Source organism: Cetorhinus maximus, chromosome 9 (genome assembly GCF_964194155.1).
Source record: "Cetorhinus maximus chromosome 9, sCetMax3.hap1.1, whole genome shotgun sequence".
NCBI classification, from domain to species: Eukaryota; Metazoa; Chordata; class Chondrichthyes; order Lamniformes; family Cetorhinidae; genus Cetorhinus; species Cetorhinus maximus.
The window spans coordinates 130901101-130916408 of record NC_135887.1 but is presented as its reverse complement, the minus strand read 5'-3'; the positions used below and the strand labels follow the sequence as shown (position 1 = coordinate 130916408).

General features: G+C 43.7%; 1 protein-coding gene across 1 annotated transcript in view; it reads right to left on the bottom strand.

Annotated features, from left to right (window-relative positions):
• ano3 (anoctamin 3) overlaps nucleotides 1–15308 on the bottom strand; it is a 564514-nt gene that overhangs the window by 7923 nt on the left and 541283 nt on the right. The window contains exons 26-27 of the mRNA XM_078549540.1: nucleotides 11840–11920; nucleotides 7116–7221 (exon numbers count right to left, since the gene is read on the bottom strand). Of these exons, the coding sequence (XP_078405666.1) occupies nucleotides 7116–7221; nucleotides 11840–11920 (187 nt within the window). The remainder of the gene's footprint in view (nucleotides 1–7115; nucleotides 7222–11839; nucleotides 11921–15308) is intronic.

Below are 15308 nucleotides of genomic sequence, written 5' to 3'. Positions count from 1 at the left end.
AGTAAATTCCAATTAAATTCAAAACCCAAACATGTCCATTGTTGTCTGAGTTAGGGACTTAGATTTCAGATCTTTATGAATATTTTTATCGAAAAAACAAATGGATAAAGAGTGTGCATAAATGTCAAATACCTTTTTCAATTATATTCTCATCATGAAAGTAAATGATAAATGAGTGACTGGGAGCCATTAACGACAGCCACAGGATGGGAAGCATTTTCAAAGTAAAAGGATAAACTCTTCCCTTACCCACCAGCCTATAGATATTGTGATAGTTTGTTCTGATTATTCCTGGCACTGGCAGAAGTACATGTCCAATACTTTTTTTTGCACTGTTACTCTTATAATGCCACCTTAATTATGACTAAATTCCTTGCTTTAGTTTTTGACAGGACATTATCCATTATGTCACAGCCCCTGACACTGTTGTGAACAACTGAATATCATAAATATTTACATTTTTTGGCACTCCATCCACCACCTTAAACATTCTCTCCCTCCACCACTGACACACAGTAGCAGCCATGTGCACCACCTGCAAAACTTTTATTATCTACACTGCTACAGGTACTAAGTCCAGTTTATTCATTACAAAAGCAAGACGTATACACCAGTGAATTTTAAAATTACACTGCAAAGACACCTGCAAGATGCACTGCAACAACTCACCAAGGCTCCTTCAACAGCACCTTCCAAACCCACAACATCTACCACCTCGAAGAATAAAGGCAGCAGGCGGCATGGGAACACTACCACCTGCAAGCTCTCCTTCCAGCCAATCACCATCCTGACTTGGAACCATATCGCCATTCCTTCACTATCGCTGGATTAAAATCCTGGAACTCCCTCCCTAACAGCACCTACACCAGATGGACTGTGGCAGTTCAAGAAAGCGGTTCACTACTACCTTCTCATACGAACAAGGAGCAGGAGTAGGCCATTCAGCCCCTCGAGCCTATTCCGCCATTTAATAAGATCATGGCTGAGTTGATAGTAACCTGAAATCTGCATCCCACCTACCCCCGATAACCTGTCATCCCCTTGCTTACCAAGAATCTATCCACCTCTGTCTTAAAAATATTCAAAGCCTCTGCTTCCGCCACCTTTTCAGAAAGAGAGTTGCAAAAGCTCACAACCCTCTGAGTGAAAAAACATTCGCCTCATCTCCGTTTTAAATGGTGACCCCTTATTTTTAAACAGTGACCCCTAGTTCTAGATTCTTCCATAAGAGGAAACATCCTCTCCACATCCACCCTGTCAAGTCCCCTCAGGATCTTATATGTTTCAATCAAGGACAATTAGGCATGGGTAATAAATGCTGGCCTTACCAGTGCTGCTCAAATCTCATGAACAAATATATGTAAAAAATTTCCATAGATTGCTCCACATTCCTAAATGCAGATTGAATTAGTTTTTCTCGCAATTGGCTATATCATGTGTGAAGAATCTTTCTTCACTAGAGAACAAGATGCTACCAATGTGGCAGTAAAGGAGGAGGCAGTAGTGATATTGAATTGGATTAAAATAGACAAAGAGAAAGTACTTAAGGTGGGCGGGACTGACAGCAGAAAAGTCATCTCGTCTAGATGCAACGCATCCTAACTTTTTCAGTGAGGGGAATACGAGTGGAAGTGCAGAGGCTCTGACCACAATATTCCAATACTCCCCAGATAGGGTTGATGACAGAGGATGGGATGATTGCAAATGTTACACCTCTATTAAAAAACGGGGAGAAGAATGCACCCGACAATGACAGATTCAGTGGTAGGAAACTTTTAGGCTCATTACTTAGTCTAAGTGGATGAGTTTAGAACATAAGAATATAAGAACATAAGAACTAAGAGCAGGAGTAGGCAATTCAGCCCCTCGAGCCTGCCCCGCCATTCATTATGATCATGGCTGATCTCATTTCGGCCTCAACTCCAATTTCCTGCCCTCTCCCCATAACTTTTCAACCCATTACTAATTAAAAATCTGTCTATCTCTTCCTTAAATTTATTCAGCGTCCCGGCATCCACTGCACTCTGAGGTAGTGAATTCCACGGATTCATGAGAAAAGTAGTTCCTCATCTCTGATTTAAATCTACCACCCCTTAGCCTAAAACTATGGCCTCTCATTCTAGAATGCCCCACAAGGGGAAACATCCGCTCCACATCTACTTTGACTATCTCCTTTAGCATCTTATATACCTCAATTAGATCTCCTCTCATCTTTCTAAACTCTAGCGAGTATAGGCCTAAACTGCTCAATCTCTCCTCATAAGACAAGCTCCGCATCTCTGGAATCAACCTAGTGAACCTCCTCTGAACTGCCTCCGGTGCAACTACATCGTTCCTCAAGTAAGGGGACCAAAACTGTGCACAGTACTCCAGGTGCAGTTTCACCAATGCCTTGTACTGTTGCAACAACACTTCCCTATTTTTATACTCTATTCCTTTAGCAATAAATGCCAAAATTCCATTTGCCTTCCCTATTACCTGCTGTACCTGCATACTAGCTTTCAGCAATTCATGCACGAGGACACCCAGATCCCTCTGCACTGAAGCATTCTGGGAAGTTTCTCTCTATTTAAATAATAAGTCACCTTTTTATTCTTCTGACCAAAATGGATAACCTCACACTTATCCATGTTAAACTCCATCTGCCAAATTTTGGCCCATTCACCTAACCTGTCCATTTGTAAATTTATTATTTCTTCATTGCAACTTACTTTCCCTCCTATTTTGGTGTAATCTGAAAATTTAGCTATAGTACCTTCTATCCCTGAATCCAAGTCATTAATATATATTGTAAATAGTTGGGGCCCAAGGACCGAACCCTGTGGCACCCCACTAATTACAGCTTGCCATCCAGAAAAAGATCCATTTACCCCAACTCTCTGCTTTCTGTTGGTTAGCCAATCCTCAATGCAAGTTAATATATTACTCCTAACTGTGCGATCTTATCTTGTGCATTAATCTTTTGTGCGGCACCTTATCAAAGGCCTTCTGGAAGTCCAGATATACTACATCTACAGGATCCCCATTATCCACTTTGCTTGTCACATCTTCAAAGAACATTAGAATGAGATTAGAATCTTGCCCAATATACAAATCTAACTGACGTTAGGATGGGCTAATAAATGAAAGTCAGCACAAATTTGTTAAAGGCAAATTGTGTTTGACTAACTTGATTAAGAAGCAAGGGAGATGGTTGATGAGAGTGGTACAGTTAATGGTATATATATGGAGTTCCAAAAAGTGCCTGATAGACTTTTAATGAAACTTAAACCCATGGGATTAAAAGGACAGTGGCAGCATGGATACAACGTTGGGTAAAAAACAGAAAGCAGAGAGTAGTGATGAACTGTTGTTATTCAGGCTGGAAGCATACAGTGGTGTTTCCAAGAGAATCAGTATTAGGAATACTTCTCTTTTGATATATATTTAAAGTCCTGAACATAGGTGGACAGGGCTTAATTTCAAAGTTTATGCAAGTAACACAAAGAGCAGATAACACAAAATGCAGAAACATAATACACAATCAGGACGAGATAGACTTATGAAATGTGCAGACACATGACACAAAGAACACGGAGAGGCAATATAAACTAAACAGTGGCATTTTAAAGGAACAAGGGGACCTGGGGGCATGCGCTCAAATCTTTGAAGGTGGAAGGACAAGCTGAGAAGGCTGTCAACAAAGCAAATGGACCCTTGGCTTTATTAGTAGAGGCAAAGATTCCAAAAGCAATCACGTTATGCTAAACACTGGTAAAGCCCAGCTTAGGCCTTAGAAGGGTTGCAGAGGGGATTTACTAGAAATGCTACAGAGGATGAGTGACTTCAGTAACGTGGCAAAACTAAAAAAAACTGAAAAGAGATGAGATAGAGCTGTACAAAATCATGCGTGAATGTGGCAGGCTAATAATAAGGAGAAACTGTATCCAATGGCAGAAAGGTTAGTAACCAAAGAACAAAGATATGAAGTGATTAACAAAAGAATTAGAGGCGACATGAGGCACAGTGAGTTGTTCAACTCTGGGATGCGCTGCCTGAAAGGGTGGTGGAAGCAGATTCAACTGTAAATCTCAAAAGGGAATTAGTTAAACACTTGAAGGAAGTTTTTTTACATATATAGGGCTAAGGGGAAAGAGCAGCAGACAGGGGTTAATTGGATAGCTCCAATGAAGAGCTGATACAGACATGATGGAGTGAATATCCTTCTTTTGTGCTGTATCATTCTACGGGGTAGAATTTTATGCCTCGAGATGGAGCCAGCAAGTCTGTGTGCCTGTTTATATACATGCCTTTTTAATGAGGTTTAAAATGAAAAGATGGGTTACCGAGGGGTTAGTAGTTTAGGGAAGTTAAAACAAAAAAAAATTAGAAAAAAACTGTGCTGTTGCCTAACAACAGGGGGTCAGAGAGGGAACCACAGAGATATAGGAAGAGACATTAAAAGCAGCATTTAGTTTCAATTGGTATGAGTATATCACAGAGCGAAGACAGGAAAGGTCTAAGACAAGCTCTAGCTGGAAATGATGCCAGACTGTTAAGGAACTCACATATGTTGCTCTAAAGTTAAAGGGGAGGATCTTCCGGTCGGCGAGCGGGGGCGGGGCCTGCTCGCCAACGCGTAAAATGATGCGGGATGACATGTCGAGCGGAATTCCCGATGTCACCCTGCCTCACTTCCATTTTCAGGTCGGCGGGGGCACAGCCAAGTCAGGTGTGCGCCCGCCGACCTGTCAACGGCCTATTGAGGCCATTAATGAACCAATTCAGGTAATTGACAGGGCTGCCCGTCCAACCTTAAGGTTGGTGGGCAGGCCGGGAGCCCTGGCGGGCTTCGAAAAAAAGCATGAAACCTTGTCCACGGGCGGGACGAGGTTTCCAAAAAATTTAATAAAGGTTTGAGTAAAAGCGATGGACATGTCCCAACTCATGTGACAGTGTCACACGAGGGGACATGTCAGAGAAATTTTTTAAACATTTGTCTTACAAGTTTTAATTCAGAGGCGACCTCCCTGAGGCAGCACTTAGCCTCAGGGTGATGGGTGCGATCTATCGTGCGCATGCGTGAAAGAGCCCTGCCCACACAGGCAGTGCATAGCGCTTCTTGGCGGGCATCACGCTGGTTGGGCCTTAATTGGCCCGCCCACTTAAAATGGCGGCACGCCCCCAATTGGGGGTGCTGATCAGAGGCGTGCCTGCCCGTGCCCGCTCCTGCACTTCCCCCACCGATGGGGGGAAAATTTTTTTCCAAAGTAATAATGAATTTAGATTAAGTTATTTGAAGATACCAATTATGAAAGGACTTCTAGTGAATGTTCAGAAGTCTAGTGGAAAAGAAACCCCTTTACAACTGAACCAGCTCTAGCCTTGGTATGGAAATAGTGGTACCTCCTCACTGGGATGTTGCGTCTGCCAGGGTCTTACATAGAAACATAGAAACTAGGAGCAGGAGTAGGCCATTTGGCCCTTCGAGCCTGCTCCACCATTCAATATGATCATGTCTTGCTGGGATAAATGGGATAGTGTGGGTTTGAATCGGTTTTTTTTCTTGGTGTCTGTATTGAAATCTTTTCGTTGTCTAGCGTAATATAGTTAATGCTTCTTCTTTAATAAATGTTTAATCTTTTTTGTTAAAAAAGTTAACAGCAGGTTCCTGTGAACCTGTTTCAGTGAGTACCCTCCGTGGTCGAAAATTTAAAAAGAAAAAATATGATCCATCAAGCCAGGTTCCATTCTGCGGTCTGACTTGCCCAGTAATAACATCAGCTGGGATCATAACAATTGGTAAAATTCAATCTAAATTAGGATGCAGGGATTTCTAACAGGGGAATTTGACACAGAAAGTGTGGCAAAAATGTGACAATGCGAGTAATATTAACTTTGGGCAATGGCGTACGAATGGTGATATCGAATTGGTCACTCAAGTTACACCTCGCCCAATCCTCCCTTCCATTGACTTCAGTATAAAGGAGAAGTGGTGTCCAATGGAAGGCAAATTAGAAATGCGGGGCAGAACTTTTCTCTCGTCGGGCAGCCGCAGCGGGCGGGCCCGGGCGCAGGCACGAAATTTACCGCCGCCCGCGATCAGGCCCCCGACATGGATTTCATGCCGAAGATTTTTGTCAGTATAAATAAAGTATTTTAAAATAATGAAAACGTGCCCCCTTCATGTGGCTCTGTCACATGAGCAGGGACATGTGAAATATGAGCACAAAAAGTTTTAATTTTTTTTTTAAATCACTGGACGGAACCTCATCCAACCAGGTTCCGCCAAAAACTGCAGAGGCCGCTTGGCCTTTTTGCCCACCTGCCAACTGAACGGTTGGACGGGCAGCAGAAAATTCAAGTCAATTAGTTCCTTAAGGGCCTTCAGAGGCCCCTTAATTGCCAGTGGGCTGGTGGCTGACTCACGCGTGCACGCGCGCGCTGACCGAAATGTTGCGCCGCGAGCGCGCAGTGACGCTGGGACGCTCGCCCGACGTCGTCGAGCGTCATTTTACACCCGTTTGGGTCGGGCGCGCGCCCGCCTGACCAGCGCAATATTCCGCCCCTGGAGCGACCATTAATGATGGGAAAAGGTGGGTTGAGGAAAACAAACCTGAAATCCTTACATTTGATATAAATTGTGACTGTACAACACAGTCTCGAGGTTGTTAGCATCGTGTATGCATACAGAAAGAATGAAATTGAGAAGTCAGGCAGGCTTATCCCTATATAGGAACACAGAAACTGTGAGAAGGAAAAAAGACTATGCTCCATTTAGTTTACTTTCTACTATCCTAGTAAGTGCATGATAAAATGACAATGGGGGTATTGACTAATCATAGCAACCAATCTGCAATAATTGATCTACAACAGACCCAGACATGAGGTGAGGAAACCCGTGGTGGTAGAGAGCTTCATAGGCCCCAAGTCACATGTTCCTTCAAGATGCTACATTCACAATATACACTAACCTTGATCAGTCTAACGCTGTATCTACAGAAATGTTTTACATTTTAAATGATAGATATCCATTAAATTGACACAGCTTGCTCAACATAACGTTTCTGTGATACAGTGACACCACGAACAGCAACATTGTTCAATCACACAGAGACACAAATTACTTGACTGACCTCAAACACGATGATGAAAGCCAAACGTGCAGCTAGAACATGCCAGAATTGTAACGTGAACTCATATCGATTGCGATCCCATGGAGGAGCTCTGTAGTCTCTGTACCTTGAAGCAAGAAAGTAGTTAGAAACCACAAGTTGCTACAAGTGATTAACCGTTTGGTCTGTTTAAGCCAAGGCAATAGCTATTATTTTGGATTCTGGAAGGCTTGTTTGTTAGCTCCTGGTGTTTAGTTTAAATCCAGCTATCTTAGCTTCAATGACAGATTTCTAGACCTTTTGGTTTATGGTGCTACTGCTGGATAAGGAAGATGGAAATAACGGTGTGAAAACAGAAGGGTGGCCTCGATTTTGCGGTTGCAATGAAGGCAAAATGAAGTGGATGCTGCCATCATGATCACAAAGTCGACAGCAGCTTCAGTTAAATACACAAATCTGGGAGCTGCTGATCTTTCGCATCGTGCAGTGTTGAAATCCCTGCAAGCAGCAATCTTCGAGATTTCACTGAACTGATGAGAATATCCCTGTCCACACGGTAATATTGGGCAGAATTTTCCCTCCGTTGGTGGGGGGATGTTTAGGAGCGAGCGCATGCAAGCGCCCCTCCGATCGGGGGCGCGCCACCGTTTTATGTGGGCGGGCCAATTAAGGCCCGCCCAGCGTGACGTCCACCAGGAAGCGCTATGCGCTCCCTACGCGGGCGGCGGAGGGGGGTTCCCTGAGCCGAGGGTGCGCTCTTTCACGCACGCGCACGGAAGAGCACACTCATCTCCCTGAGGCTAAGTGTAGCCTCAGGGAGATCGGCTCCAGGCTAAGAAATCTTAAAACTAGAACAAAAATTTCCCTGACATGTCCCCTCATTGACACTGTCACATGGGTTGGGACATGTCCATCATTTTCAAAGACACTTTTATTACATTTTTTAAAACCTACATGAAACCCCATCCCGCCCGTGGATGAGGTTTCATGCTTTTTCTAATGACTGTCAGGGCTCCTGGCCTGCCCGCCAACCTTAAGGTTGGACAGGCAGGTTTACTAATTACTTTAATGAGTTTGTCAATGGCCTCAATTGGTGATTGACAGGTCGGCGGGCACACAGCTGATTTGGCTGAGCCCCCGCCTACCTGAAAATTGAAATGGGGCGGGGTGACGTCGGGAGTTCCGCCCGAGTGGGCCCCACCCCCCCACCCCCCTGCTCGCCGACCTGGAAATCCCGGCCTTTTTTAACAGCATAATAAATCATGACTATTGCTCAAGAGCCTCTCTGGCCCTGAAATGAAAATTTTATATTTGCGTAATAAAAAATTATGGAGTTATTTTTTAGTTTTAATAAAAGTTGTTTTTTCGAAGTTTTTTATGATACTTTAGCCTCTAATACGCCCCTCCTAATATTTATTTCACTCTTAGTAAATTACACAAAAAATGAAGGATAATTTGTGCATTTTACTTCCTGGTTTGCTGTCTGTGAAAATTCTTCAATCTGATTGACTGATTGATAACATCACTTGCTGGATGCCAGCGTAGCCCTATGACTTGCTATCAGATTCAAATTAATACCTGGAAAAGACAAATCCATGCCTCAGAGATTGCTAGATCTTTATAGGCAGCTTTATTCAGGGGCAGCACTGACGTTGTTGCTTTGCTACTGACCATAAGATCCAGGAATGATGTCCAAACAGGAACAGCACCAGTATAGAGCACGCACTGAAGTGATGGATTTAACATTTACTGTGCCAGAGGCTGAAATTTCCCATTCTAACTTGTGAATAATATGTTTGCGATAGCATTGGGCTTCAACATATTGGAACACTGCTGCACAGCAGAAATGGAAGCAAGAGCATTGCCTGGACCTACACTCCACTCAGCTACACTTCTTGGTGAACTGGCAAATGGGCCGGAATTTCCTGAGCAGGTTGGACAGTCCCATCGCTGGGACCAAAAGCAGGACCTCAGTCTGTGCAGGACTCATTGTCTCCCAAGCTTTTGTCTCATTGAAAAAGGCACAATGCCTGGACATGTTCTTTCTGTTTGCATTCCCTGGTGCATTCAGCATGGCAAGGTCTCAGTCAATCAGAGTCAATTTGCCTTCTTTGAATTTAAACAAAAGCTTGGGGAATAACTGTTCCCTGGTGTAATCTCCATGGAAACGCCTTGACCAATCAGAGTCCACTTGCCAACCAATCAGCACCCTTTACTCGTGTGGTATAAATTGTTCTTCCCTTTGAAATTTGGTATTCTTTTGTCTGCCCTGATGAGTGGAGGACAGAAACCTTTAACAGCATGTCTCTTTTTTCAGCCATGATCAACTGCTGTACTACCAGCTGACTATTTCCAGCTTTCCTTAATAAAATTCAATCTTTCTGCAATTTACTGTCTCTCTAGAAACTGCCCCGTTAATCTTGTTTACCTCTCAACCCATGTAATGAATAATGAAATCTAATTTCACACACGTTTGACTTGCATTAGTCACTCTCTTGATACTCTTTCCTTCAGACTCTTATCCTTTCTATGGCAATAACTGTGAAAGCAGATGTTGTACAAGTACAAATGTTAGCCGCTCCCTCCTTTTCAAATCCTTTAAAAGCCTGAAATGCATTTAATTTCCTTACTGAAAATGGTGACAGGGAAGTAGAGATTTTGTGCTTCACTGCTCCTGGCACATATTAGGTATGCATGTTAGAAAATGCATGGTAAATCATTGGCTAAGTGACCAATGTTCCAACACATTTTCCCACTGGGGCCTCCAAGCTGGGAAACCTCCAGTCAGTCTTATTAACAACAGCAAAAGAAAAAAAAATTGGAAATATTAAACATATATTAAATATAAGAAACTACCTTTGCACTAAAATTCTTTATTTGTGGACTTAGATGCAATTTTAGATGAAGAGAAACTAATGAAGATCTATTGCAACTTAGCACCACCAGTTGGAAGGTTACTTGCTTTACCAACTGGATATTGATTGATTTAAGCTTTTATGTTTCGGAACGTTCTAATTTGCCTGGCTTAACCTGAAGAGTTAGAATTATTGTCCTATAGTTTGCGATTGCGGTGATGGTGAAGCTGTCAGTGCTTGCTGTCATTAATGTGTAAAACTGGCAGCAACCTCTGGCGACTGCACATGCACCAGTTAAGCATGGAAGCCCTGAGGTTTCTGTCGGTGATATTCTGCTCCTCCATAGGGTACGCTGCTGCAGTCTTAGTAGATGTAATTAACACAGAATCTGTAAATTGACGTTAACTTCAAATTTTTATGTGCTATGCTTGCTGTAAGGGAGGTCTCATGGCGCAGTGGCTGACGTCTCTATCTCTGAGCCAGAAGCTCCAGGTTTGAGTCCCATCCCAAGACTTGATGGCTGTGGAAGCGGCATCCATGATTATAGCCAAACAGGTTGATTCTTAACCTATAAACCCTTCAAATATGCCCTGTGGCAGGCAGTTGGAGTGGGAAAGTCTCCTGGTCAACCATGCTTGATGTAGGATGGCACCCTTCAAGCTATAGCCACTGTTGGCAGGCTGGTGACCTATCTCAGGACAAACTAGCCATGGAAACAGACATAAGCAAGTGCTTTGTCTGCCTCGTGTGCCACTTAGGCTCAAGAAAGAAATAGGGACAAAGAAGGAAGCTTCTTGCTGTGAAAAACAATTATTGTTAAATGAGGTATAAATGAGTTTTTAATGGCATACTACATCATAATTATTGCTGAACAGCCACGTTGGCCTGAGAAGGCTAATTTTATATGTGTGGAATCTCATTCCCTCTGAAAAACATGTAAAAATTGCGTGACTTTTGAAATAATGAAAAATATTTTAGTTTTTTGTTTGAAGTTTATGATATTCCAGTTTCTCCTTTAACCAATGTGTATGTCCCAATTCTTACTTTGCCGCCGGAAAATTGATTAAAATGTGAGCTATATTCCATGCATTTCACTTCTTGCATTGCTGTCTGTGGGAATTCTTTAATCCAATTGAACGAGCAGCCTTCCCCTTTGCTGGATGCCACGGATTTCCCATAAATGGCACCAAATTCAAAATCATATCAGACAGAATAGATGAAATCTATACCCTAAAGCCTTCTAAATCTTTGCGGTCATCTTTTTCTCCAGGCTAGTGCCTAGTATTCTCCCTTCATCCATGGTCGCAAAATACAGACCATAATGCTAAACACTCCAAATTTGATGGCGGGGCCAGGGATGGGGGAGATAGGGTGCAGAAGCTAATTTGTTACATCTCATTGCAAGTAGGGGCCAGGCTGAGTTCCTCAGCTTATTACGCTTTGTTTTAGTACAACTGTTCTATGTGGATCTTTCCATCATCAGCAAAGCCAGGGACAGCATTAGAGCCAGGTGATTACACAGTGAGGGGTCCGAAGTGGACCCAGTCCCCAAACTGAACCTTCGCTCAGGGTCTCAGCAATGTAAACACCACCCCTTGAGTATATCCCTTGCTGACTGACCAGGAGGAATGCACTGAGTTCTTTGAGGGCCATTTATAATTTCCTTCAGATCATCTCACGCTCATTATCAGCGATGTCAGGTAACCAGAAAAGTGGAGGCGGGGGAATCAGGCAAATAATTGAACAACTGTTGTAATATCCATTAGTAATTTGTTACTGATTACTTGTTGGATGCCACTTATTTGCCCTCGCACCATTTATATTTGAGAAGTCTGTAGTGCATAGACGGGAAAAAAAAAAATCTCCTTTGTTTGACAGAATTATATTCACCTGCAGTAGCCTCTATCCTTTGTGCCAAAGTCACTCTTATTGAAAAAGGACAAGCTGCCATTGACATAGCCTTTCAAGCATCTGCAAAAAAAAAAATGGAACATGTCATGTATCTGTGGAAAATAGCACTAATTATGCAACACGTTAGGCCACACATGTGTGAGATGTACTCGGTTCATAGCCTTTAATTCCCAAAAGGATTTATTCAGTTCCCGTTAAGCTTCTCAGTTACCAGGCCAGATTAATGAACAGGATTGGAGTACAAATCCTTCTGAGATCTTAACCCTCGAAAAGTTTAAGAACTAAATCTGTCTTTCTGAGGTTAGTGTGCAATATCCCTGCTTAGTTCATTAGTTTCTATTCCATTGGGCATAATCTTTGGCTTGGCGAGCCAAACTGAGCTGCCCGTCCAACTTAAGGCTGATGGGCAGGCGGCCTTCGCATTTTTCATGGAACCTCAACCACAGGCGGGAAGAGGTTTCATGAAGGTTTTTAAAGTCTTGTAAACATTTTTAATAAAATTAATAGGCATGTCCCAGTTCATGTGACAGTTTCACATGAGGGCACGTGTCTTAATTTTTTTTTCCTTTATTAAATAGTTTTGCGCTTAAACTAATCTCCCCGAGGCCCTGTGCTCTTTCGCGTGCATGCGCAGAAGAACGCAGGCCCCAACTCAGGCAACCTCCCCCCCGCCACCCCCGCCCGCACAGGGAGCGCTTAGCGCTTCCAGGTGCGCGTAAGGCCCGCCCACGTAAAATGGCGCCGCGCCCCCAATCGGGGCGCCAATCAGAAGTGCGCCGGTGCACGCCCGCCCTTCAACTTCGCCCCCAACGGGGGAAAATCCTGGCCCAGTAAAGGAACACCTGCACCACAAGGACTGCACAAGTTCATGGAAAACACCTTCAGCCCTATTCTAGGACAATTAGGGATGGACAATAAATGTGACTCTGTTAGTGCAGCCCACAACCTGAGAACTAATATAAAAGAAAACAACAACTGGAAAGGTTTTCCAGGATGGGTGATTGATATCAAGACACTGGACTAATTTGGAAATCCAATGGGGGAAATAGCAAAAAGGAATGAGGTTTAATGGGCTGCAGGGAATTTTTCAATTAAGCACATCTTTTGATCGCACACCCAGGAGACAAAAGGCCTTGAATGACTGAGCATCCACAAGGTGGATGCAATCCCACTGTATCAGGCAATCCTGAATTTTCTATCTCTATTTCAAACACACTTCAGGTCATAAACGCAACATTCTGTGCAAGAGAAAATCACTGATTAGCTGCTTGAGTAAGATAAACTTCTCCATGAAGAGAATCCCCTCTCTTTGACCTTGGAAAATTCTTGTTTACAGCAATGAAAATTTTATGGGCCTTCAAAAGACTTGTTAAAATGCTTCTAGTCTCATAAAACACATCTTCCGATTTATCAAGGGCATCTCTAAGGAGGATTGACTAGTTGCTATGATTTTTAAGGTCAAGTTTTTAGGTCTAATATTTTTTTTTCTCCTCACCAGATGTTGTGGGTAGTTCTGATGTTTACATGAGTAAAATATACTAGAAGCCGTACATGGTGTACTCCTGATGGTGGGAATTGCTAGCACTCACTGTCCTTTATCCCCTCCATTTCCAGCTCTGGCATTTTAGATATAATGAAACAGAAGTCATGGGGATTTTACAATGTCACTATACTTAAAACATGTCGAATGTAGAAAAAGCATTTTGGCCATATGATATCTTGCTACTGGGCTGAATTATCATGAAGAGGGATTAACAACATGCACCTGGCAAAATGTTATGAACATTTTAACATGGGGTCAAAATTCACAGCAGCCCAGTAACTCCACTCTACCTGAATGCTGGGGCAGCATTTCCCCCCCCACCACCCCCCGTTAGGGGGGAAGTGCGGGAGCGGGTGCGGGCGGGCTTCTGATCAGCATCCCCGTTCAGGGGCGCGCCGCCATTTTACGTGGGTGGGCCAATTAAGACCTGCCCAGCATGACGTCCGCCAGGAAGCGCTATCCGCTCCCTGTGCGGGCGGGGTGGGGGGGGGGGTTCCCTCAGCCGGGGGTGCGCTCTTACGCACATGCACGCTGAAAGAGTGCATAGATCTCCCTGAGGCAAAGTGCTGCCTCTGGGAGATCGGCTCACATTTTAAACTTTAAATAAAGCTGAGAAAAAAAAATTTCCCTGCCATGTCCCCTCATGTGACACTGTCGCGTGAGCTGGGGCATATCCATTACTTTTATTTTAAAATATTGTGAGATTTTTAAATCCTCATGAAACCTTATCCCGCCCGTGGATGAGCTTTCATGCTTTTTCAGAAGCCCGCCAGGGCCCCTGGCCTGCCCACCAACCTTAAGGTTGGACAGGCAGGTCCATTAGTGACTTCAACTACTTTGTTAATGGCCTTAATAGGCTGTTGGCAGGTCGGCGGGCGTGCAGCTGAGTTGGCTGCGCGCCCGCCGATCTGAGAATGTGAATGATGTTTGGATGCCCGCCCGATGTCACCCTGCGTCGTTTTACACGTTGGCGAGCGAGCCCCACCCCCACTTACTGACCGGAAGATACAGCCCCAGGTATACAGCCAGAGACATTTTAATATTGATATCCGACTATCTGTTTCTACCATCTACACTAAGACAATCAAAAAACATACAGATGACTACGTTAATAGGATGCTTAATTGTACCACATTTAAATTATTTTTAATCGTTCCTGAGATAGGGGTGTCACTGCCTAATTGCTCTTGTTCAGACAGCATTTAAGAGTCAACCACATTGCTATGGATCTCAAGTTACATGTAGGCCAGGCTAGGTATGAAAACAGATCTTCTTCCCTAAAGGACATTAGAGAGCCAGATAGTTAATGGCTTCATGGCTAGCATCATCAGGCTTTTTAATTCCAGATTTGTTGAATGCAAATTTCACCATCTGCTGTGGTGGGATTTGAACCTAGGTCTCCGTTACCCTGGGTCTATAGATTATTAGTCCAGTGACAATACCACTACGCCACCGCCTCCTCTTTCATGGGATGTGACATCACTGGCTAGCCCAGCATTGATTGCCCATCCCTAGTTGCCCTTGAGCTGCCTTCTTGAGCCATTGCAGTCCATGTGTGTAGGTATACCTACAGTGTTGTTAGGGAGTTCCAGGATTTTGACCCAGCGATAGTGATGGAATAGTGACATAGTTTCAAATTAGGATGGTGAGTGGCTTGAGGGGAGCTTCCAGGTGGCGGTGTTCCTATGTAACTGCTGCCTTTGTCCTTCCAGATGGTAGTGGTCGTGGGTTTGGAAGGTACTGTCTAAGGAGACTTGGTGAGTTCCTGTAATGCATCTTATAGATGGTACACACTGCTACTACTGTGCATCGGCGGTGTAGGGAATGAATGTTTATGGATGGAGTGCCAATCAAGCGGGCTGCTTTGTTCTGGATGATATCAAGCTTCGTGAATGCTGTTGGAGA